The sequence below is a fragment of the Coregonus clupeaformis genome, chromosome 27 (assembly GCF_020615455.1).
Source record: "Coregonus clupeaformis isolate EN_2021a chromosome 27, ASM2061545v1, whole genome shotgun sequence".
NCBI lineage: Eukaryota > Metazoa > Chordata > Actinopteri > Salmoniformes > Salmonidae > Coregonus > Coregonus clupeaformis.
Genome location: NC_059218.1, coordinates 13,739,398 through 13,762,226, shown reverse-complemented (window position 1 = coordinate 13,762,226; position 22,829 = coordinate 13,739,398). Strand labels below are relative to the sequence as shown.

The window sequence follows — 22,829 nt, the reverse complement described above, 5'->3', positions numbered from 1 at the left end:
ACTCTTGGTGTTTCAAATGAACTGTAATATGGTACATTTTGTTGCCCTGTCATTATATCCATTTAATTGACTCTCTTTTAGGTACCCCCAAATGACACTGAAAGCTACAAAGAGTCTTTCCGTCTTCAGTACCTCAAGCCAGACACAGAGTATGTAGTGCAGGTGCGATGCATGCATCATATGGGCTACGGCTACTGGAGTGACTGGAGCGCTAACACTACCGCCAGGACCCTAGAGGACAGTGAGTAGCCATGACAACACACATATCATACTATTATGTTTCATTTAACATTGTGGCCAGCCATATTAAGCTGTAGAACTCCTATGTGAAGTCAGTGTATGAGTGATTTAGTTCAACAATAGTAAGTGTGATCCAGGTAGGTAGTCTATGGACTGCTCAGTTTGTCATATCTCAGATTGATGAGTTGTATCGATTTCGGCTCTCTTCTTTGCCCAGAGCCTACAAGTAAGCCGGACCTATGGAGAGTCATCATTCCCAGCCAAGTCAAAAGTGAGCGGAGAGTGCAAGTGATGTGTAAGGTAATGAAGGCCATACTGACAGAGTGCCACAGTGATGTCGTCATAATACCCATAAAACCTAGCGGTCAAACACTGAAATGGTTCCAATAGTTTTTTCACCATAGTTTTTTTCCCGTAGGGGATTTTTCAAATACTTCAAAGAAGGTCTGTGTTTCGTGTTGTCTTACGTTTTGATAACCATGTAAATCTCTCTCGGACAAGGTGACTTACAGGCTTTGATTTTGGTTTCGAGATTGGTTCTGTTTATGTGTTGATGTACACTGATTGGAATCATCCTCGTTGGGCAGGATGTGTTGCACTGGTCGCCTCGTTAGTCAGTTGTTAGTTTATATTTAAAGTGCAACTGCCCCTAAAAAAAACAAATCCCTTTGAAAACGGCCTATGTGGCATCGATATGAGTCAAACATTTATTGTAATGTCAAAATTGACTACAAAGTGTAAATAGGATCATTTATCATAACGTCAGTTTCGTCTAAAACAGAGTTTGAAACCCGAGTGCGTCACAACGAGTAAATGAAGGTTGGGTTTGGAATACAATTGTCAACAATTCATGCCCCTTTTTGTCAAGCTCCACGTACAAATCGCTCCTCCGCCCACTTCGCTTCCCTTCATTGAATGGGGCTCCGTTGTTTCATCACCCCCAACGCGTTCAAAGGATCACGGCTGTTTTGAGACTCAAAGCCCTATACGGATTGACCATGGCTCCGGTTCGACAATGCATGCTTCCAGCAGGATGCACAGCCAACTACGGTTTGCATGCTCTGCCAAAGTACCCTACCATGCGGAATAGGTGGTTGGATTTCATTGGTCCCCAATGATGGTGAGTATACCGGTAGCTAGACCATAGACTGCTGGTTTTGTATCTGGTTATGTATATTTTGATATTCATTATCATCGCTAGCATAGCTGACATTGGCTGGCTAGCTAGCTAGCTACCTACCTAGTGTTAGCGTTTCAATACAACTCGGATTTGGCTTGGAAACACGATAACATTTTCAAAAGAAGGCAAATAATTAGTAGGAAAACCATTTGTCATGATTGTGATGTTGCCAGATTTGACTTTAGATGCAGTATAACTTTAGCCAGCTGAGATTGAGCGGACCGCTGTATTTTAGCTAGCTAACATTAGCATTGCTAGCTATTTTGACAAACTTTGCTAGTAACAGTAATGGTAACATTTCCATCTCTCTAAAGTAATTTTGATGACATAATATGGCAGAGTTGTTTCCTACTAATTATTTGCCTACTTTAGCAATGTCATCATATTTCCATTCCACTAGAAGTTAGTGTAATTTAGACTAAACGGTCACATTAGCCTCTGAGGTGCAACCCATGTCAAGGGCACAAATACATTTTTGATGCAGCTGTGGTGGTACTAGCTAACTCATGTCTGACTACAACAGTGTACTAACTAGTAGCAACAAACCCAAACCAACCCAGGGCCATAGCAAAACATGTCAGTTGTTTCCATAGTGTAACTGCGTCACTGGCCTGAATCTATTCCAATCTGGAGCCAGCCAGTCAGTCTACATCTGTAAAGCATAGAATTAGCTAGTGACCCGAGTTACTGCCCTATTGACACAGCCTGCTTCATCAACAACGATGGGTTGTGTGTGTTATGTGAAAAGTTGTATTCAAAAATATCCGTCTTGATAAACTATTAGGCTAATTCCCCAGCCAAGCAGATACAACTAGTATCTAGTATTTTGGTTGTGAAGTGCATTAGCAAAAAGCTTTGTCCTTTCTTTAGAACAAAATGCAATTGACCACTTGGCTAATATATCACCCTGTCACCACCACCTCATAAGATTGTCTGCTGCAGTTGTTCGAGAGATGTCCAGTTTGCAGCCGAACATGCGGCATAGAGAATACCAGCAAGGGGCCCTCATCAGCATCATCAAAATCAAATGTTATTTGTCACATGCGCCGAAATACAATAGGTGTAGACCTTACCGTGAAATGCTTACTTACAAGCCCTCGCTGTGCGCATTCCTATGAATGGAACAGTCATCGACATGTTGGCAAGTATCCGGCCAGCACCCTTCACCTGTCAGCGGCAACAGCTTTCACAGGCTCATCATTTGTACAAATAGAGAAGGTAACCCACTTCATTACTTTGATAACCCAATTGTGAAACATAATTTATGTAAACTGACATTTGTTGCTTATTTTCTACTTCTTAGATGCATATAATGTGCAGGGCATAACCTAGCCTGGTGGAACCAGCCTGATCGCTGTGTTCATCATTCTATTTCACTTCACATTTTATGAAATCTGAAGGGAAATAGAAAGGTGAACGCAGCGTTCAGGTTGGTTCCACCAGGCTTATCATAATCACCATTGATAATGTGATCAGTGCTCTGTGTATTAATATGTGTGTGACTGACCAGTATCTTTGAAGGGCCAGGAGCTGATCTATGCTGCAATGGGGCTCTGGCAAAGACCTCATCACTTGCCTGCTCACCAACGGTTGTCGATGGGGAGAACAGAGTTTGGTAGGTTTAGTCTGACCTGTTCAAACTTCAACAAAGTATCTGTTTGTCAGATATCACATATTCTGACTACCATTGGTAATAGAACAGTGACTATATGTGTGTTTAAAGATACCTGTATGGAGCCAGCACTTGAGAGACTTTCAAGATGATGTGATGGAGTCCAGACGGGCTTGATGCTGATGTCTGAAATGGAGAGACCTTGCACTCAGCAATAAAATTATACAAGACTCATTGATTACTTTTTTATTGTCTTTTGTTATTATTGAATCGAATGGTACTATCAATGGACCTGTGTATTCTTCAAACATATCAGGGAACTCCTTTCTTAGGCTATATGGTGTCCCGTACACCATACAGGAAGGTTTGACGACTGACATGTTTGCCAAGGTAGCCCTAGCACCACCAGACAACATGCTGATGGGTACAGTATCCGTACTGGCTATGAATGACAATTGGATGAAAGACAAGTGTAATATTTGTACATTGTTATATTAGCAGAACACTGCTTCTACAGTATTATGTGAAGAATGGTTTATTCTACGTGGAACTGCTACACTTCAAAGTTATCAAAACGCTTTGTTTAGAATAGATACATAAGTTCAGCAATTGGATTATGTTACTCTGTAGGCTACTCTGTATGAGTAGGGCCATCCTCCTGCATCTCACATCTGCCTGTAGTTATTGAAATCTGCCAGCTGGACCCATGAGGCGAACTGTCATACCCAGGATGGAGTGTCATCCTTCCTGCCACCTGACTGCACATGTCCATAAGCTGTAATACATTACATAGATGGAAGGGACTTCATCCTCCACTGAAGAGTAGAAGACAACCTTACCCAGAGAGTTAGACAGCCACATCCTTAGATTTGGGCAAATAGACCATATAAATTCCATTCTGGTTAGACAGCTGAAGTTGTACTCTAGACACAACTGATTTTGATTAGTTAGGTAAATTGTAGGCATACTGTCTTTATAAGAACAATATATTTACAGCAGAAACTGTTTTGTATTTGTAACATGAACACGTCCATCAATTTGATGTATCTACACTCAGCTAGGCGATGTTTGTGCAATGTCCACATGTAGCCCACACCTGTAGGGATATTAGTTCTGGGATTTGTATCCCGGGAAAGATCTAACAGCGGACATAAGGACAGATGAGACGAGACAACTAGCCAGTTATAGAATATTGTGTTGTAGGACAGCTGAGCTGATTTAATCTAGCAGTAGTTGATATCGTTTCCATGATAACATGTATTTACATTTTGGTATTTTATTAGGGTCCCCATTAGCTGTTGCAAAAGTAGCAGCTACTCTTCCTGGGGTCCACACAAAACATGAAACATGGCATAATACAGAACATTAATAGACAACAGCTCAAGGACAGAACAAAAAAACTACAAAGGCACACATAGCCTATCTAGGTCAAATAGGGGCGAGGCGTTGTGTCGTGAGGTGTTGCTTTATCTGTTTTTTGAAACCAGGTTTGCTGTTCAGTTGAGCAATATGAAATGGAACGGAGTTCCAGGCAATAATGGCTCTATATAATACTCTACGCTTTCTTGAATTTGTTCTAGATTTGGGGACTGTGAAAAGACCCCTGGTGGGGTAAGCGTGTGTGTCAGAGCTGTGTGTAAGTTGACTATGCAAATAATTTGGGATTTTCAACAGATTCATATTTCTTATAAAAAGAAGTGATGCAGTCAGTCTCTTCTCAACTCTTAACCAAGAGGGACTGGCATGCATAGTATTTATATCAGCCCTCTGATTTCAATGAAGAGCAAGACGTGTCGCTCTGTTCTGGGCCAGCTGCAGCTTAACTAGGTATTTCCTTGCAGCACTCCTCCACACGACTGGACAATGATCAAGATAAGACAAAACTAGAGCCTGCAGAACTTGCTTTTTGGAGTGTGGTGTGAAAAAAGCAGAGCTTCTCTTTATTACGGACAGACCTCTCCCCATCTTTACAACCATTGAATCTATATGTTTTGACCATGACAGTTTACACTCTAAGGTAACCCCAAGTAATTTAGTCTCCTTAACTTGTTCAACAGCTACACCATTCATTACCAGATTCAGTAAAGGTCTAGAACTTAGGGAATGATTTGTACCAAATACAATGCTCTTAGTTTTAGAGATGTTCAGGACCAGTTTATTACTGGCCACCCATTCCAAAACAGACTGCAAGTCTTTGTTAAGTGTTTCAGTGACTTCATTAGCTGTGGTTGCTGATGCGTATACGGTTGAATCATCAGTATACATGGACACATGCTTTGTTTAATGCCAGTGGCAGGTCATTGGTAAAAATAGAAAAGAGTAGAGGGCCTAGAGAGATGCCATGCGGTAGACCACACTTTTCATGTTTGACATTAGAGAAGCTTCCATTAAAGAAAACCCTTTGAGTTCTATTAGATAGCTCTGAATCCACGATATGAGGTTGAAAAGCCATATCACACGTTTTTTTCAACAACAGGTTATGGTCAATAATATCAAAGGCTGCACTGAAATCTAACAGTACAGCTCCCACAATCTTCTTGTCAATTTCTTTAAACCAATCATCAGTCATTTTTGTCAGTGCAGTACATATTGAGTGCCCTTCTCTATAAGCATGCTACAAGTCTGTTGTTAATTTGTTTACAGAGAAATAGCACAATTTTATGTACACAATTCTTTCCAACAGTTTGCTAAGAGCTGGCAGCAAGCTGATAGGTCTGCTGTTAGAACCAGTAAAGGCCGCTTTACCACTCTTGGGTAGCGGAATGACTTTGGCTTCCCTCCAGGCCTGAGGACAGAGACTTTCATCTAGGCTTAGATTAAATATATGACAGAAAGGAGTGGCTATAGAGTCTGCTACCATCCTCAGTAGCTTTTCATCTAAGTTGTCAATGCCAGGAGGTTTGTCATTATTGATCGATAACAATAATTTGTCCACCTCTCCCATACTAACTTTACAAAATTCTAACTTGCAATGCTTTTCTTTCATTATTTGTTTTTTCATGAATGAATATGATGGCTCACTGTTCGTTGTTGGCATTTCCTGCCTAAGTTTGCCCACTTCGCCAGACGTATTAACCACTCCTTTTGCCCCATGTGTTTCAACCATACCGTTTTTCAATTCCTCATCAATCCATGGAGCCTTAACAGTTTCTTAACAGTTGCATGTTTATCAATAATTGGAAGAAGCAATTTCATAAATTCATCAAGTGCAGCGTCTGGATGCTCCTTATTAATCACATCAGACCAACAAATATTTTTAACATCATCCGCATAAGAGTCATAGCAAAATCTTTTGTATGATCTCTTATACACTATTTTAGGCCCAGCTTTTGGAACTTTTTCTTTCCTGGAAATAGCCACTGCATCCAATGGGTACGGAGACAGCTTTAGAACAAAGTTCTACAGTATTAGTAAAAATGTGATCGATACATTTGGATAATCTTGTTCCTGTAGTGTTTGTAAACACCCTGATAGGTTGATTAATAACCTGAACCAGATTACAGGCACTGGTTACAGTGAGAAGCTTCCTCTTGAGCGGACAGCTTGATGAAAACCAGTCAGTATTCAGATTCCCAAGAAAGTAGATCTCTCTGTTTACATCACATACACTATCATGCATTTCACACATATTATTTAGATATTGACTGTTCGCACTTGGTGGCCTATAGCAACATCCCAAAAGAAAAGGCTTTAGATGTGCCAAGTGAACCTGTAACCACAACACTTCAATAACACTTGACATAAGATATTCTCTAAGCATTATAGGGATATGGCTCTGAATATATACAGCATCACCTCCCCCATAAGCATTTCTGTCTCTTCTATAGATGTTATATCCTTGTATTGCTACTGCTGTATCATCAAATCAATTATCTAAGTGAGTCTCAGAAATGGCTAATATATAAATGTTACCTGATGTTAGCAAGTTATTGATTTCATGAACCTTATTTCTAAGGCTACATACAGTGGGGAGAACATGTATTTGATACACTGCTGATTTTGCAGGTTTTCCTACTTACAAAGCATGTAGAGGTCTGTAATTGTTATCATAGGTACACTTCAACTGTGAGAGACGGAATCTAAAACGAAAATCACATTGTATGATTTTTAAGTAATTAATTTGCATTTCATTGCATGACATAAGTATTTGATACATCAGAAAAGCAGAACTTAATATTTGGTACAGGAACTTTTGTTTGCAATTACAGAGATCATACTTTTCCTGTAGGTCTTGACCAGGTTTGCACACAATGCAGAAGGGATTTTGGCCCACTCCTCCATACAGACCTTCTCCAGATCCTTCAGGTTTCGGGGCTGTCGCTGGGTAATAAGGACTTTCAGCTCCCTCCAAAGATTTTCTATTGGGTTCAGGGCTGGAGACTGGCTAGGCCACTCCAGGACCTTGATGCTTCTTACGGAGCCACTCCTTAGTTGCCCTGGCTGTGTGTTTCGGGTCGTTGTCATGCTGGAAGACCCAGCCACGACCCATCTTCAATGCTCTTACTGAGGGAAGAAGGTTGTTGGCCAAGATCTCGCGATACATGGCCCCATCCATCCTCCCCTCAATACGGTGCAGTCGTCCTGTCCCCTTTTGCAGAAAAGCATCCCCAAAGAATGATGTTTCCACCTCCATGCTTCACGGTTGGGATGGTGTTCTTGGGGTTGTACTCATCCTTCTTCTTCCTCCAAACACGGCGAGTGGAGTTTAGACCAAAAAGCTCTATTTTTGTCTCATCAGACCACATGACCTTCTCCCATTCCTCCTCTGCATCATCCAGATGGTCATTGGCAAACTTCAGACGGGCCTGGACATGCGCTGGCTTGAGCAGGGGGACCTTGCGTGCGCTGCAGGATTTTAATCCATGACGGCGTAGTGTGTTACTAATGGTTTTCTTTGAGACTGTGGTCCCAGCTCTCTTCAGGTCATTGACCAGGTCCTGCCGTGTAGTTCTGGGCTGATCCCTCACCTTCCTCATGATCATTGATGCCCCACGAGGTGAGATCTTGCATGGAGCCCCAGACCGAGGGTGATTGACCGTCATCTTGAACTTCTTCCATTTTCTAATAATTGCGCCAACAGTTGTTGCCTTCTCACCAAGCTGCTTGCCTATTGTCCTGTAGCCCATCCCAGCCTTTATCCCTTATGTCCTTACACAGCTCTCTGGTCTTGGCCATTGTGGAGAGGTTGGAGTCTGTTTGATTGAGTGTGTGGACAGGTGTCTTTTATACAGGTAACGAGTTCAAACAGGTGCAGTTAATACAGGTAATGAGTGGAGAACAGGAGGGCTTCTTAAAGAAAAACTAACAGGTCTGTGAGAGCCGGAATTCTTACTGGTTGGTAGGTGATCAAATACTTATGTCATGCAATAAAATGCAAATTAATTACTTAAAAATCTTACAATGTGATTTTCTGGATTTTTGTTTTAGATTCCGTCTCTCACAGTTGAAGTGTACCTATGATAAAAATTACAGACCTATACATGCTTTGTAAGTAGGAAAACCTGCAAAATCGGCAGTGTATCAAATATTTGTTCTCCCCACTGTATATTAATATGGGCTATTTTCAACCCTTTCCTTTGTAGCTTATCAGAGATGGACATAATATGGAAAAGAGCAAACAAAGCAAGATAAAAAAATATACATTCAGCAGTTAAATGACGTGACGAAACATTAAAACTAAGTTGCAAGCTACTTTCGCAGCAAAACGTTGTAGAACGAGTGTCTTATGAAACACATTCTAGACACTGGCTCTTGCTATCTTGCCATAACTAATTTGACAGAGAAATATTAGCTAGATAGGATGGCCAGCTGCAGCTATCACCAAGCTATGCTAGCTAGCTGCTGTCATCTTGGCTAAACACAAGGTCAGCACAGGCTTTAGCCTACACAAGGAACTTAATTAGCTGACCATCTTGAGATGGTGAGTCAGTCAGGAGGGGAGAAGTCCTCAACTTAATGTCATTCTCTCCATAGCAAAGCTATCTTTGCTTACCTTGCTGTACTCACTACGGCACTTGTTTGTTGTGATTGAATGCAGGGCCTGATTACCAAACGGGCACGTGCCCCGGGGCCCCCATCCTGGAGGTCGGGGGGACCCTCAGATAGCATATAATAGCAAAATGTGTAGAATTGCAGGAAATTAGCTTTAAAACTGCTAAATCTTCTTTCGGCCTCATGACAAAATGTGTAAAATAGTAGGAAATTAGCTTTAAAACTGCTAAATGTTCCCGCAGCCTCATGGCAAAATGTGAACAAAAGTTGAGATGAGCTATAAAACAGCAAAAACAAATCTCTACCCTATGGCAAACATGTTATTATTGCAAGAAATTAGCTTTTAAACTGCAACATTTTCTCTTAGTTAGCTGGCAACGTAGATGATATTAGTAACAAACCCTTATTTTACCAGATCCTCTTCTCCTTCAGCCAGTAGATGTCTAATATTTAATCACTCACAATTTCTGCCAACTATATGAACAAGGTGAAATCCACTTCAATTCATGGTGTCAGAATGTACTGCTGTATTAAAACAATTCAGAAGTAACTTATTGACATGTTCTGTTGCAGATTCAAAGCCAGAAACTCAATGCAGTATGTAGCCATAACCATGAATAAGCGTATTTATTTGACAAGAATGCACCTAGTCACCCATCAATCACGTCAAACACATTAACTCCAACAATTGCATTGTTTTAAAGAAATCAAAAAGTAAATAATGCATACTTATGCCTTTTATACATAACATATAAACATCTGACTTGAAGTGAAGATTAAATTATTTATTCATCAATGCCACAAACCTGGGACATTGAAGAGCAACCATAATTACTATGTGAGAGCGCAAAGATTCTTCTGCTTTTCCAGTATAGAAATTGGACCAGCACAAATAACACAATGTAAAACAGCATATTGTGATTTTTGGTGGGTGAGTTACAAATGAGTGATTCCTCACAAAATCCAGACAAAAAAGGACTGTGATTTTCACGAAATATAATCCATAGAAGAATAGTCATTTTAGAGGAAGGATTGTTGACATATACTGAACAAAAATATAGACGCAACATGCAACAATTTCAAAGATTCTACTGAGTTACAGTTCATATAAGGAAATTGGTCAATTTAAATACATTTGTTACGCCTGGGAATACAGATATGCATATGTTGGTCACAGATACATTTTTTTTAAATAATTTTTTTAGTAGCGGTGTGGATCAGAAAACCAGTCAATATTTGGTATGACCACCATTTGCCTCATGCAGCGTGACACTTCTTCTTCGTATGTAGTTGATAAGGCTGTTGTGGCCTGTGGAATGTTGTGCCACTCCTCTTCAATGGCTGTGCAAAGTTGCTGGATATTGGCACTCTGTTCACAACGTTGACATCAGCAAACCGCTTGCCCACTCGGTGCCATACACGTGGTCTGCGGTTGTGTCTTTCTCTAAAGCGACATTGGAGGCGGCTCATGGTAGAGAAATGAACATTCAGTTATCTGGCAACAGCTCTGGTGGACATTTCTGCAGTCAGCATGCCAATTGCACTCTCTCTCAACTTGAGACATCTGTGGCATTGTGTTGTGTGATAAAACTGCACATTTTAGAGTGGCCTTTTATTGTCCCCAGCACAAGGTGCACCTGTGTAATGATCATGCTGTTTTAATCACCTTCTTGATATGCCACACCTGTCAGGTGGATGGATTGTCTTGACAAAGGAGATATGCTCACGTGGTTTGTGCACAAAGAGAGACATTTATTTCTCTCTTTGAGAGAAATAAGAGAGAAATAAGCTTTTTGAGCATAGGGAACATTTCTGGGATCTTTTATTTCAGCTCATGAAACAATGGACCAACATTTTACATGTTGCTTTTTATATTTTTGTTCAGTGTATATTTTACATTTGTATCTAAAAGCGTAATTGAGAAATAATGTATTAAAGTTGGCATATTTATGACATTTTGGCCTTACCCAGGCCTCCTTTAAGACTCCATAGTGTTTCATCTGTAGGTGCTGCAAAGCAAACATTGGTGTCATATGAAGCTTTACCGATTGCTCTGTAATATGAGTAGTATTATGGTTTCAAAAACTTTTTTTGTACATTCATTTATTAATATAAACATTAATATTGAATATTATTAGTAAAACTAGCAGAGATCCCACTCTGGAACTTTGATATGCCCGTTAAGTATATTATGTTCAACAATATATTGAAAAAATTGCCAAATCAAAAATGGCATTGCATATACAGTGCCTTGCAAAAGTATTCATCCCCCTTGGCATTTTTTTTATATTTTGTTGCATTATAACCTGTAATTTAAATGGATTTTTATTTGGATTTCATGTAATGAACATACACAAAATAGTCCAAATTGGTGAAGTGAAAAAAAAAAAAAAATTGTTTCAAACTATTCTAAAAAATAAATAACAGAAAAGTGGTGCGTGCAAATGTATTCACCCCCTTTGCTATGAAGCCCCTTAATAAGATCTGGTGCAACCAATTACCTTCAGAAGTCACATAATTAGTTAAATAAAGTCCACCTGTGTGCAATCTAAGTGTCACATGATCTCAGTATATATACACCTGTTCTGAAAGGCCCCAGAGTCTTCAACACCACTAAGCAAGGGGCACCGCCAAGTAAGCGGCGCCATGAAGACCAAGGAGCTCTCCAAACAGGTCACAGACAAAGTTGTGGAGAAGTACAGATCAGGGTTGGGTTATAAAAAAATATCAGAAACTTTGAACATCCCACGGAGCACCATTAAATCCATTATAAAAAAATAGAACGAATATGGCACCACAACAAAACTGCCAAGAGAGGCCCGCCCACCAAAACTCACGGACCAGGCAAGGAGGGCATTAATCAGAGAGGCAACAAAGAGACCAAAGATAACCCTGAAGGACCTGCAAAGCTCCACAGTGGAGATTGGAGTATCTGTCCATAGGATCACTTTAAGCCGTACACTCCACAGAGCTGGCCTTTACGGGAGAGTGGCCAGAAGAAAGCCATTGCTTAAAGAAAAAAATAAGCAAACACGTTTGGTGTTCGCCAAAAGGCATGTGGGAGACTCCCCAAACATATGGAAGAAGGTACTCTGGTCATATGAGACTAAAATTGAGCTTTTTGGCCATCAAGGAAAACGCTATGTCTGGCGCAAACCCAACACCTTTCATCACCCCGAGAACACCATCCCCACAGTGAAGCATGGCTGTGGGGATGTTTTTCATTGGCAGGGACTGGGAAACTGGTCAGAATTGAAAGAATGATGGATGGCGCTAAATACAGGGAAATTCTTGAGGGAAACCTGTTTCAGTCTTCCAGAGATTTGAGACTGGAACGGAGGTTCACCTTCCAGCAGGACAATGACCCTAAGTATACTGCTAAAGTAACACTCGAGTGGTTTAAGGGGAAACATTGAAATGTATTGGAATGGCCTATTCAAAGCCCAGACCTCAATCCAACTGATAATCTGTGGTATGACTTAAAGATTGCTGTACACCAGCGGAACCCATCCATCTTGAAGGAGCTGGAGCAGTTTTGCCTTGAAGAATGGGCAAAAATCCCAGTGGCTAGATGTGCCAAGCTTATAGAGACATACCCCAAGAGATTTGCAGCTGTAATTGCTGCAAAAGGTGGCTCTACAAAGTATTGACTTTGGGAGGGTAAATAGTTATGCATGCTCAAGTTTTCTGTTTTTTTTGTTGTCTTATTTCTTGTTTGTTTCAGAAGAAAAAATATTTTGCATCTTCAAAGTGGTAGGCATGTTGTGTAAATCAAATGATACAAACCCCCCCCCCCCCAAAATCCATTTTAATTCCAGGTTGTAAGGCAACAAAATAGGAAAAATGCCAAGGGGGGTGAATACTATCGCAAGCCACTGTACAGGCGAATATATTCTTAAAAGTCATGTCCAAGAGATTTACCAGGGTAAGCCTACATGAAATACCTTATTTGAAGTGGTTCTAAAATCCCCTGTGAAAAATGTATGGTGAAAAAATTATTGGAACCATTTCTGTGTTTGACCGCTAGGTTTTATGGGTATTATTATTACTCACACTGTGGTACTCTATACTTCTGATTTATTATCAGCTCTCTGGCTTGAATAATAACAGGTGATTGATTGTTGCCTTCATCTTTTCCCTACTACAGGATCCAGTGGAGTCCAATGGAAGGATACAGGGCTACAGCATCAAGATCCAAGATGGAAACTGGGAGACGGTGGTGGTCAATGGCTCTGACCTGGATTCTAGGTCGCAGGAGAGGAAAATTATCCCCCTTTACCAGATTCCCTGGTCTGACAAGAGAAGAGGCCTCATTGTATTGAAGGCCTGGAATTCTGTTGGCGAGTCTCCCGAAGCGTCTTTGGTCATCCCCAAATTGACACAAGGTATGTTGACCTTGTCAGCTATGCACTGTGATGTTACACTCTCATACTTCCTTCTCAAAATGTTACCAATGATAATGAACAATGTTGGGTAATAATATACTGAACAAAAATATAAACGCAACATGCAACAATTTCAAAGATTACAGTTAAAGTTCATATAAGGAAATCAGTCAATTGAAATACATTTGTTAGGCCCTATGCTATGTATTGCACATGACTGGGAAAACAGATATGCATCTGTTTGTCACAGATACCTAAAAAAAAAAGTATGGGCTTGGATCAAAAAACCAGTCTGTATCTGGTGTGACCACCATTTGCCTCATGCAGTGCAATGATTTGATCAGGCTGTTGATTGTAGACTGTGGATGTTGCTGGATATTGGCGGGAACTGTCAATCCAGAGCATCCCAAACATGCTCAATGGGTGACATGTCTGTTGAGTATGCAGGACATGGAAGAATATGGACATTTCTAGCTTCCAGGAATTGTGTACAGATCCTTGCGACATGGGGCCGTGCATTATCATGCTGAAAAATTGATCAAAGGGCTGGATCTGGCCCGTGGGCCGCCAGTTAAGTAGCCCTGCCGTACACACACCATTCACATGCTTGCCAACCAGATGTAATGAAGAGTTCAATGTCCTAGGCGCAACCGAGCAAACACCACCTCTTCCTTCCTAACCTGACCTTTGAATCTTGGTCCACTGACATTTCTTTGGAGGGCATATATTTGCTGGCCCTTGGGCTCACTGTCCCACCTCTTCTGCCACACATCTATCATAATGGCTCTAATCTTAAATCTATCATAAAAGCAACCACTTTAGGCTGCCATTGACAGCCATGTTGTTGTATGCCATTTCAAATAGTTATAGTGCACAGTAATGTTTGGTGGCAGGATATGTCAGATCTTCCGGGAAAAAACCCTGGAAATAAATTTAAAAAAACGAAGTTTTAATTTAAATATTAGCTTTTGTCTGAAGCCGAAAAATAAGAAAAAAGCTAAATTGACCTATGCAATAAAAAGGCTTTTCAGCATTAGCAGCTTGACTACTGCTAGACTACTGTAGTTTTATTGATCTACTGTACTTCAACAACAGATGTACTCACATTGGATAGGTTGATTTAGGATTCAAACCTTCTCTCAAACAGCCTAATACGTACTCTAAGAGTAGGTTTACCCCATTAATGTACTTGGTATGTAAACTTGTTTTTTCGTGTAAGACATCACATTCCACTCATTTAAACATTATGGGGAGGTTTTCCCGGACACAGATTAAGTCTAGTCCTGGACTAAAAAGCAAGATCAATGGAAAATCTACAGCCAAAATTATTTATAGTCCAGGACTAGGTGAAATCTGTGTCCGCGAAACCGCTTTTTAACCCTACATTTGACCAGCCTAATACATAAGCCTACTCAGATGGGAAATGGACAAGGTAGTTGACAGTTTTTGAACATATTTTGAAGCTATACATGGTTTATGTTCCTGTTATAAACAATGGAGTAATGCAACCTTATATTTTGGGTTATGATAGGGTAAGACAGTTACGCTATGATAAAATTAAAAGCAGATATTGAATATCCCTTTGAGCATGGTCAAGTTATTAATTACATGTTGGATGGTGTATCGATACACACAGTCACTACAAAGATGCAGGTGTCCTTCCTAACTCGGTTGCCGGAGAGGAAGGAAACCGCTCAGGGATTTCACCATGAGGCCAATGCTGACTTTAAAACAGAGTATAACGGCTGTGATAGGAGAAAACTGAGGATGGATCAACAACATTGTAGTAACTCCACAATACTAGCCTAAATGACAGTAAGAATAAGTAAAATAAGGAAGCTTGTACAGAATAAAGATGTTCCAAAACATGCATCATGTTTGCAATAAGGCACTTAAATGTGGCAAAGAAGTGAACTTCATGTCCTGAATACAAAGCGTTATGTTTGGGGCAAACACAACACATCACTGTGTATCACTCTTCATATTTTCAAGCATGGTGGTGGCTGCATCATGTTATGTGTATGCTTGTCATCGGCAAGGACTAGGGAGTTTTTTGGGGATAAAGAGAAACGGAATAGAGCGAAGCACAGGCAAAATCCTAGAGAAAAACCTGTTTGTCTGCTTTCCAACAGACACTGGAAGACAAATTCACCATTCAGCAGGACAATAACCTAATACACAAGGCCAAATATACACTGGAGTTGCTTACCAAGACTTTGATTTGAGATTTTATTGGATTCCCAAGACGACACTGAATGTTCCTCTGTGGCCTAGTTACAGTTATTGTCTTGAAAATCTATGGCAAGACTTGAAAATGGCTGTCTAGCAATGATCAACAACCAACTTGACAGAGCTTGAAGAATAAAAAATATATATATATTTATCGCAAATATTGTACAATCCAGGTCTGCAAAGCTCTTGGAGACTTACCCAGAAAGACTCACAGCTGTAATCGCTGCCAAAGGTGATTCTAACATGTATTGACTCGGGTGTGAATACATGTAAAGGAGATATTTCTGTATTTCATTTTCAATACATTTACAAACATTTATAGAAACATGTTTTCACTTTGTCATTATGGGGTATTGTGTGTAGATGGGTGAGAATTTTATCCATTTTGAATTCAGGCTGTAACACAACAAAATGTGGAATAAGTCAAGGGGTGTGAAAACTTTCTGAAGGCACCGTATTAGATCATTCAGTTGCAGTGTAGAATGTTAATCTGATTTCAGTACTTCAGTGTTGCCATTTTCATAACAAGCAAATGTAATATACTCAACAACTGAAATATTTTATTAAAGTAATGTGAATAACTGATGGTTAATAAGTGATAAGCAGTCATGGGCAGTCACTATCATCATGGGACTTTTATTAATTGTTTTATTCTATGTTACAGCATTCAGCCCACATAATTCATAGTGCATTCAATGTTGAAAAAAATTATTGAAACTGAAATCGAAAATCGTGATACTCTTTTAAATAATAGAACCGAAACCAAACCGACCTCAAAAAGCACTAATCACTCAGCACTAGTACAGTAATTATCTAGTAGTAAGATAAGCAGAAACTGCTTCTCCAATAGAAATCCCCCACCACGCTTGTAGGCGACGTCATGGTGACATTAGCTAGCTATTCTCATTTGCAGAAACAAGTCAAGTTTAACGGTCATGTCATGTGCAGGCCGTCAAATCAAAGGCACTCCTTCGATATATAAAATAGTTTTTAATTAAAATGTGTCTGCTTCGCAAGCATTCCCGGAAGTCTTGCAATGTTGCGCCTCTGGGTTTAGAAACAGTGATATTATATTTATCTTGTGCCATCTAGCTAGCTCGGTTTAGCTCGGTTCATACGGTTGAAGTCGGAAGTTTACATACACTTAGGTTGGAGTCATTAAAACTCATTTTTCAACCACTCCACAAATTTCTTGTTAACAAACTATACTTTTGGCAAGTCGTTTAGGACATTTACTTTGTGCATGCACAAGTAATTTTTCCAACAATTGTTTACAGACAGATTATTTCACTTATAATTCACTGTATCACAATTCCAGTGGGTCAGAAGTTTACATACACTAAGTTGACTGTGCCTTTTAAACCGCTTGGAAAATTCCAGAAAATGATGTCATGGCTTTAGAAGCTTCTGATAGGCTTCTTTTGAATTGGAGGTGTAGCTGTGGATGTATTTCAAGGCCTACCTTCAAACTCAGTGCCTCTTTGCTTGACATCATGGGAAAATCAAAAGAAATCATCCAAGACCTCAGGAAAACATTTTTAGACCTCCACAAGTCTTGTCCATCCTTGGGAGCAATTTCCAAACGCCTGAAGGTACTACGTTCATCTGTACAAACAATAGTACGCAAGTATAAACACCATGGGACCACGCAGCCGTCATACCGCTCAGGAAGGATAAGCATTCTGTCTCCTAGAAATGAGCGTACTTTGATGCGAAAAGTGCAAATCAATCCCAGAACAACAGCAAAGGACCTTGTGAAGATGCTGGAGGAAACGGGTACAAAAGTATCTATATCCACAGTAAAACGAGTCCTATAAAGACATAACCTGAAAGGCCGCTCAGCAAGGAAGAAGCCACTGCTCCAAAACTGCCATAAAAAAAAACAGACTATGGTTTGCAACTTTACATGGGGACAAATATCTTACTTTTTTGAGAAATGTCCTCTGGTCTGATGAAACAAAAATATAACTGTTTGGCCATAATGACCATCGTTATGTTTGGAGGAAAAAGGGGGTGGCTTGCAAGCCGAAGAACACCATTCCAACCATGAAGCACGGGGGTGGCAGCATCATGCTGTGGGGGTGCTTTGCTGCAGGAGGGACTGGTGCACTTCACAAAATAGATGGCATCATGAGGAAGGAAAATTATGTGGATATATTGAAACAACATCTCAAGACCTCAGTCAGGAAGTTAAAAGCTTGGTCGCAAATGGGTCTTCCAAATGGACAATGACCCCAAGCATACTTCCAAAGTTGTGGCAAAATGGCTTAAGGACAACGATGTCAAGGTATTGGAGTGGCCATCACAAAGCCCTGACCTCAATCCTATAGAACATTTGTGGGCAGAAAAGGCGTGTGTGAGAAAGGAGGCCTACAAACCTGACTCAGTTTCACCAGCTCTGTCAGGAGGAATGTGCCAAAATTCACCCAAATTGTTGTGGGAAGCTTGTGGAAGGCTACCCGAAATGTTTGACCCAAGTTGAACAATTTAAAGGCAATGCTACCAAATACTAATTGAGTGTATGTAAACTTCTGACCCACTGGTAATGTGATGAAAGAAATAAAAGCTGAAATAAATCATTCTCTACTATTATTCGGACATTTCACATTCACATTCTCCCGAGTGGCGCAGTGTTCTAAGGCACTGCATCGCAGTGCTAGCTGTGCCACTAGAGATCCTGGTTCGAATCCAGGCTCTGTCGTAGCCGGCCGCGACCGGGAGACCCATGGGGCGGCGCACAATTGGCCCAGCGTCGTCCAGGGTAGGGGAGGGAATGGCCGGCAGGGGATGTAGCTCAGTTGGTAGAGCATGGCGTTTGTAACACCAGGGTTGTGGGTTCGATAAAATAATGTATGTGCTAACTGTAAGTCGCTCTGGATAAGAGCGTCTGCTAAATGACTAAAATGTAAATGTATAAATGTTAAAATAAAGTGGTGATCCTAACTGACCTAAGACAGGGAATTTTTACTAGGATTAAATGTCAGGAATTGTGAAAAACTGAGTTTAAATGTATTTGGCTAAGGTGTATGTAAACTTCTGACTTCAACTGTATATTTACACGAATGTCGGTCAAGAGAGACTACAGTAAATGGTTCACTGATGTCATGTGTTCTGCATATTTCTGTTCTTAAAGCGTTGTACTTTGGCTTTCAGATGCTCAATCATGGTGTCATGTTGTATTTGTGTGTGCTGTGTATTTCAGAGCCCCCTTCGGTGGAGTCGCTCAGCTGGTTTACCAAGGAGGGGAGGCTGTGGGTGAAGTGGCAGCCCCCCAATGTGACGGCCACAGGGGAGCCCTACAGGTCCGTGGTGACGGAGTACGTCCTGGAGTGGGTGTCGGTCGGCGACGGCGCTATGGACTGGCAGAGAGAACATAGGCACACCAGGATGGCAGCCATTAAAGGTAAGAATGAGACACAGATGCAATGTTTTTACTGAGGATTGTCTTGTAGTTTGGCTACAAACCCCTTGGTTGTCTTTCTGCTGGTTTTGATGTCTATTATATTGACTAGGGATGAGTTTGATTAAAATAACAATGTAAGTGACACCCATCAACTGATTTAATTCTGGAAAAACTTGTGTGAAACTCATCCCAAATGTTGACTGTATTGGTAAACGGGTCACAGGGATCAAATAAATCCAAACGTTATTGTATGAAAAAAATAAAATAATGTATGCACTCACTAAATGTAAGTCGCTCTGGATAAGAGCGTCTGCTAAATGACAAAAATGTAAATGTACTGTCTTATGTCTAATTTTCCCAATCAAGGTAACCTTCAGAAGTTCAATCGCTACGATATATCTGTGTATCCCATGTACTCTGGGTGGACTGGGAAGCCATTGACCATAGCAGCCTTTCTGGAACAAGGAGGTAAGAAATAGTACTAGTCACTAAACAACTGGACAGTATACACAGTATTTTCTGTGTAATATACCTACAGTGGGGAAAAAAGTATTTAGTCAGCCACCAATTGTGCAAGTTCTCCCACTTAAAAAGATGAGAGAGGTCTGTAATTTTCATCATAGGTACACGTCAACTATGACAGACGAATTGAGATTTTTTTTCTCCAGAAAATCACATTGTAGGATTTTTAATGAATTTATTTGCAAATTATGTTGGAAAATAAGTATTTGGTCACCTACAAACAAGCAAGATTTCTGGCTCTCACAGACCTGTAACTTCTTCTTTAAGAGGCTCCTCTGTCCTCCACTCGTTACCTGTATTAATGGCACCTGTTTGAACTTGTTATCAGTATAAAAGACACCTGTCCACAACCTCAAACAGTCACACTCCAAACTCCACTATGGCCAAGACCAAAGAGCTGTCAAAGGACACCAGAAACAAAATTGTAGACCTGCACCAGGCTGGGAAGACTGAATCTGCAATAGGTAAGCAGCTTGGTTTGAAGAAATCAACAGTGGGAGCAATTATTAGGAAATGGAAGACATACAAGACCACTGATAATCTCCCTCGATCTGGGGCTCCACGCAAGATCTCACCCTGTGGGGTCAAAATTATCACAAGAACGGTGAGCAAAAATCCCAGAACCACACAGGGGGACCTAGTGAAAGACCTACAGAGAGCTGGGACCAAAGTAACAAAGCCTACCATCAGTAACACACTACGCCGCCAGGGAATCAAATACTGCAGTGCCAGACGTGTCCCTACTTAAGCCAGTACATGTCCAGAAGTTTGCTAGAGTGCATTTGGATGATCCAGAAGAGGATTGGGAGAATGTCATATGGTCAGATGAAACCAAAATAGAACTTTTTGGTAAAAACTCAACTCGTCGTGTTTGGAGGACAAAGAATGCTGAGTTGCATCCAAAGAACACCATACCTACTGTGAAGCATGGGGGTGGAAACATCATGCTTTGGGGCTGTTTTTCTGCAAAGGGACCAGGACGACTGATCCGTGTAAAGGAAAGAATGAATGGGGCCATGTATCGTGAGATTTTGAGTGAAAACCTCCTTCCATCAGCAAGGGCATTGAAGATGAAACGTGGCTGGGTCTTTCAGCATGACAATGATCCCAAACACACCGCCCGGGCAACGAAGGAGTGGCTTCGTAAGAAGCATTTCAAGGTCCTGGAGTGGCCTAGCCAGTCTCCAGATCTCAACCCCATAGAAAATCTTTGGAGGGAGTTGAAAGTCCGTGTTGCCCAGCGACAGCCCCAAAACATCACTGCTCTAGAGGAGATCTGCATGGAGGAATGGGCCAAAATACCAGCAACAGTGTGTGAAAACCTTGTGAAGACTTACAGAAAACATTTGACCTGTGTCATTGCCAACAAAGGGTATATAACAAATTATTGAGAAACTTTTGTTATTGACCAAATACTTATTTTCCACCATAATTTGCAAATAAATTCATAAAAAATCCTACAATGTGATTTTCTGGATTTTTTTTTCTCATTTTGTCTGTCATAGTTGACGTGTACCTATGATGAAAATTACAGGCCTCTCTCATCTTTTTAAGTGGGAGAACTTGCACAATTGGTGGCTGACTAAATACTTTTTTCCCCACTGTATAGGGGCAGTTTCCCGAACACAGTTTAAGACTAATCCTGGACTTAAAAGCATGCTCAATAGAGAATCTCCACTGAAATAGCTTTTTAGTCCAGGACTAGACTTAATCTGTGTCTGTGAAACCGCCCAATGAAGTTCAGACATTAATAAACCAATGTTATGATTTTTGCTACAGTAGCTGGTAAAGAAATAATGTTAAAAACACATGTTTTCACCACCTATTCTGGTTGATGCAGCTCCACTGGAGGGTCCCTCTGTGAAAGTGAGGCGGACAGGGAAAAACGACGCTGAGCTGGAGTGGATGGAGATTCCACTGGACAAACAGCGAGGCTTCATTACAAACTACACCATCTTCTTCATCACGGGGGGCAAGGAACACTGTAAGGAACCACACCTTGTAGACATTACTACTCAATCATACCTCTTTATGAATGTTGCTTTGGCTATAGTTGGAATTTTACTGTTATTTGAAAATACCAGTAAGTATTTGTAAGTATGGTATTTGTAAGTACAATAAGTACTGGTATTTGTAAGCGCAGTACCTGTAAGTACTGGTATTTGTAAATACATTACTTGTTAGTACTGATATTTGTAAGTACAGTACATGCTGGTATTTGTCCAACTTAAACATTTACAGCTGCAATAAAATAAACATGAATTTGTACGAATTTCTTTATTGTTTTTTCAGCAATAGTTGTCACCCCAGACACCTACTCTTACACTGTGAAGCGCATGGCCAGCAACAGTAAGTATGTGGTGCGGGTCATGGCATCTACAGTACAAGGCTCTACAAACGGCTCGAACCTGTCATTCAATACTCTGATGTATGGTGAGTGAAGTATTGTTAACTGGACACTTCATGGTATACTGTATTCCCTTATGTATATGTACAGTATGTTCCATCCCAGAACCTTTCAATATATTTCCATATATTTTGTTTTACAGTAATATGTTTTCATATATTTTGTAATGTATCCCAGTAAAGCTTTTTCAGTAAAGCTTTTTCAAAGTAGGAGTCCTGAACACCCAATGGTCCAAATACATTTCGTAGTTGCTACTTCACCCTATTCAATGTGCCCTCCTGTCATTTCTCCTATATGTTGTACCACAGTTTCTAGAAGGATAGTTTTCCTGACCAACATGGTCGATTTTAAGGCATGTTGCTAGGATCCCAATGTCCATTCTAGTTCTATGTCTATCCCTCAGCTCCCGGGCAGATAGAAGCCATGGTGGTGTCTGTGTGCATCAGCTTCCTGTTTTTCGTAGTGCTGACCGTGCTCTGCTGCATTTACAAAATGGACTCGTAAGTCACAACTACACTCTTGAATTGTTTGAAATAGATTCTCTACGTTTTAGATTTGGATGTGTACAATGGCTGCAGTGTGATGTTCAATTGTAAGAGCATTGACTCAGATTTGAGTAACACAAAGTAGTCAGTGTTTTTTCAGTGAGTGTTTTCTACTCTTTCCACAATGAGTCAAAAACACATTTAATATTCTTGCACGATTGAAGACTCTTCTTTGAGTCATAATAGTGCATTGAAATTACATTTGCCTCATGTAGCGCAACACATCTTCTCATAGAGTTGATCAGGCTGTTGATTGTGGCCTGTGGAATGTTGCCTCACTCCTCTTTAATGGCTGTACAAAGTTGCTGGATA

At 40.5% G+C, this 22,829-nt stretch overlaps 1 protein-coding gene and 1 long non-coding RNA gene across 2 annotated transcripts in view; both read left to right on the top strand.

Moving 5' to 3' along the window:
• LOC121541399 (interleukin-6 receptor subunit beta) overlaps nt 1–22,829 on the top strand; it is a 61,509-nt gene that overhangs the window by 24,168 nt on the left and 14,512 nt on the right. Inside the window, exons 7-14 of the mRNA XM_041850386.2 lie at nt 82–241; nt 458–540; nt 13,171–13,408; nt 18,843–19,043; nt 19,410–19,511; nt 21,406–21,549; nt 21,858–21,998; nt 22,376–22,472. Of these exons, the coding sequence (XP_041706320.1) occupies nt 82–241; nt 458–540; nt 13,171–13,408; nt 18,843–19,043; nt 19,410–19,511; nt 21,406–21,549; nt 21,858–21,998; nt 22,376–22,472 (1,166 nt within the window). The remainder of the gene's footprint in view (nt 1–81; nt 242–457; nt 541–13,170; nt 13,409–18,842; nt 19,044–19,409; nt 19,512–21,405; nt 21,550–21,857; nt 21,999–22,375; nt 22,473–22,829) is intronic.
• Nucleotides 549–3,270, top strand: LOC121541400. The gene is made up of 2 exons (XR_005995749.1): nt 549–3,035; nt 3,144–3,270. It is a non-coding gene; the product is annotated as an uncharacterized LOC121541400 (long non-coding RNA).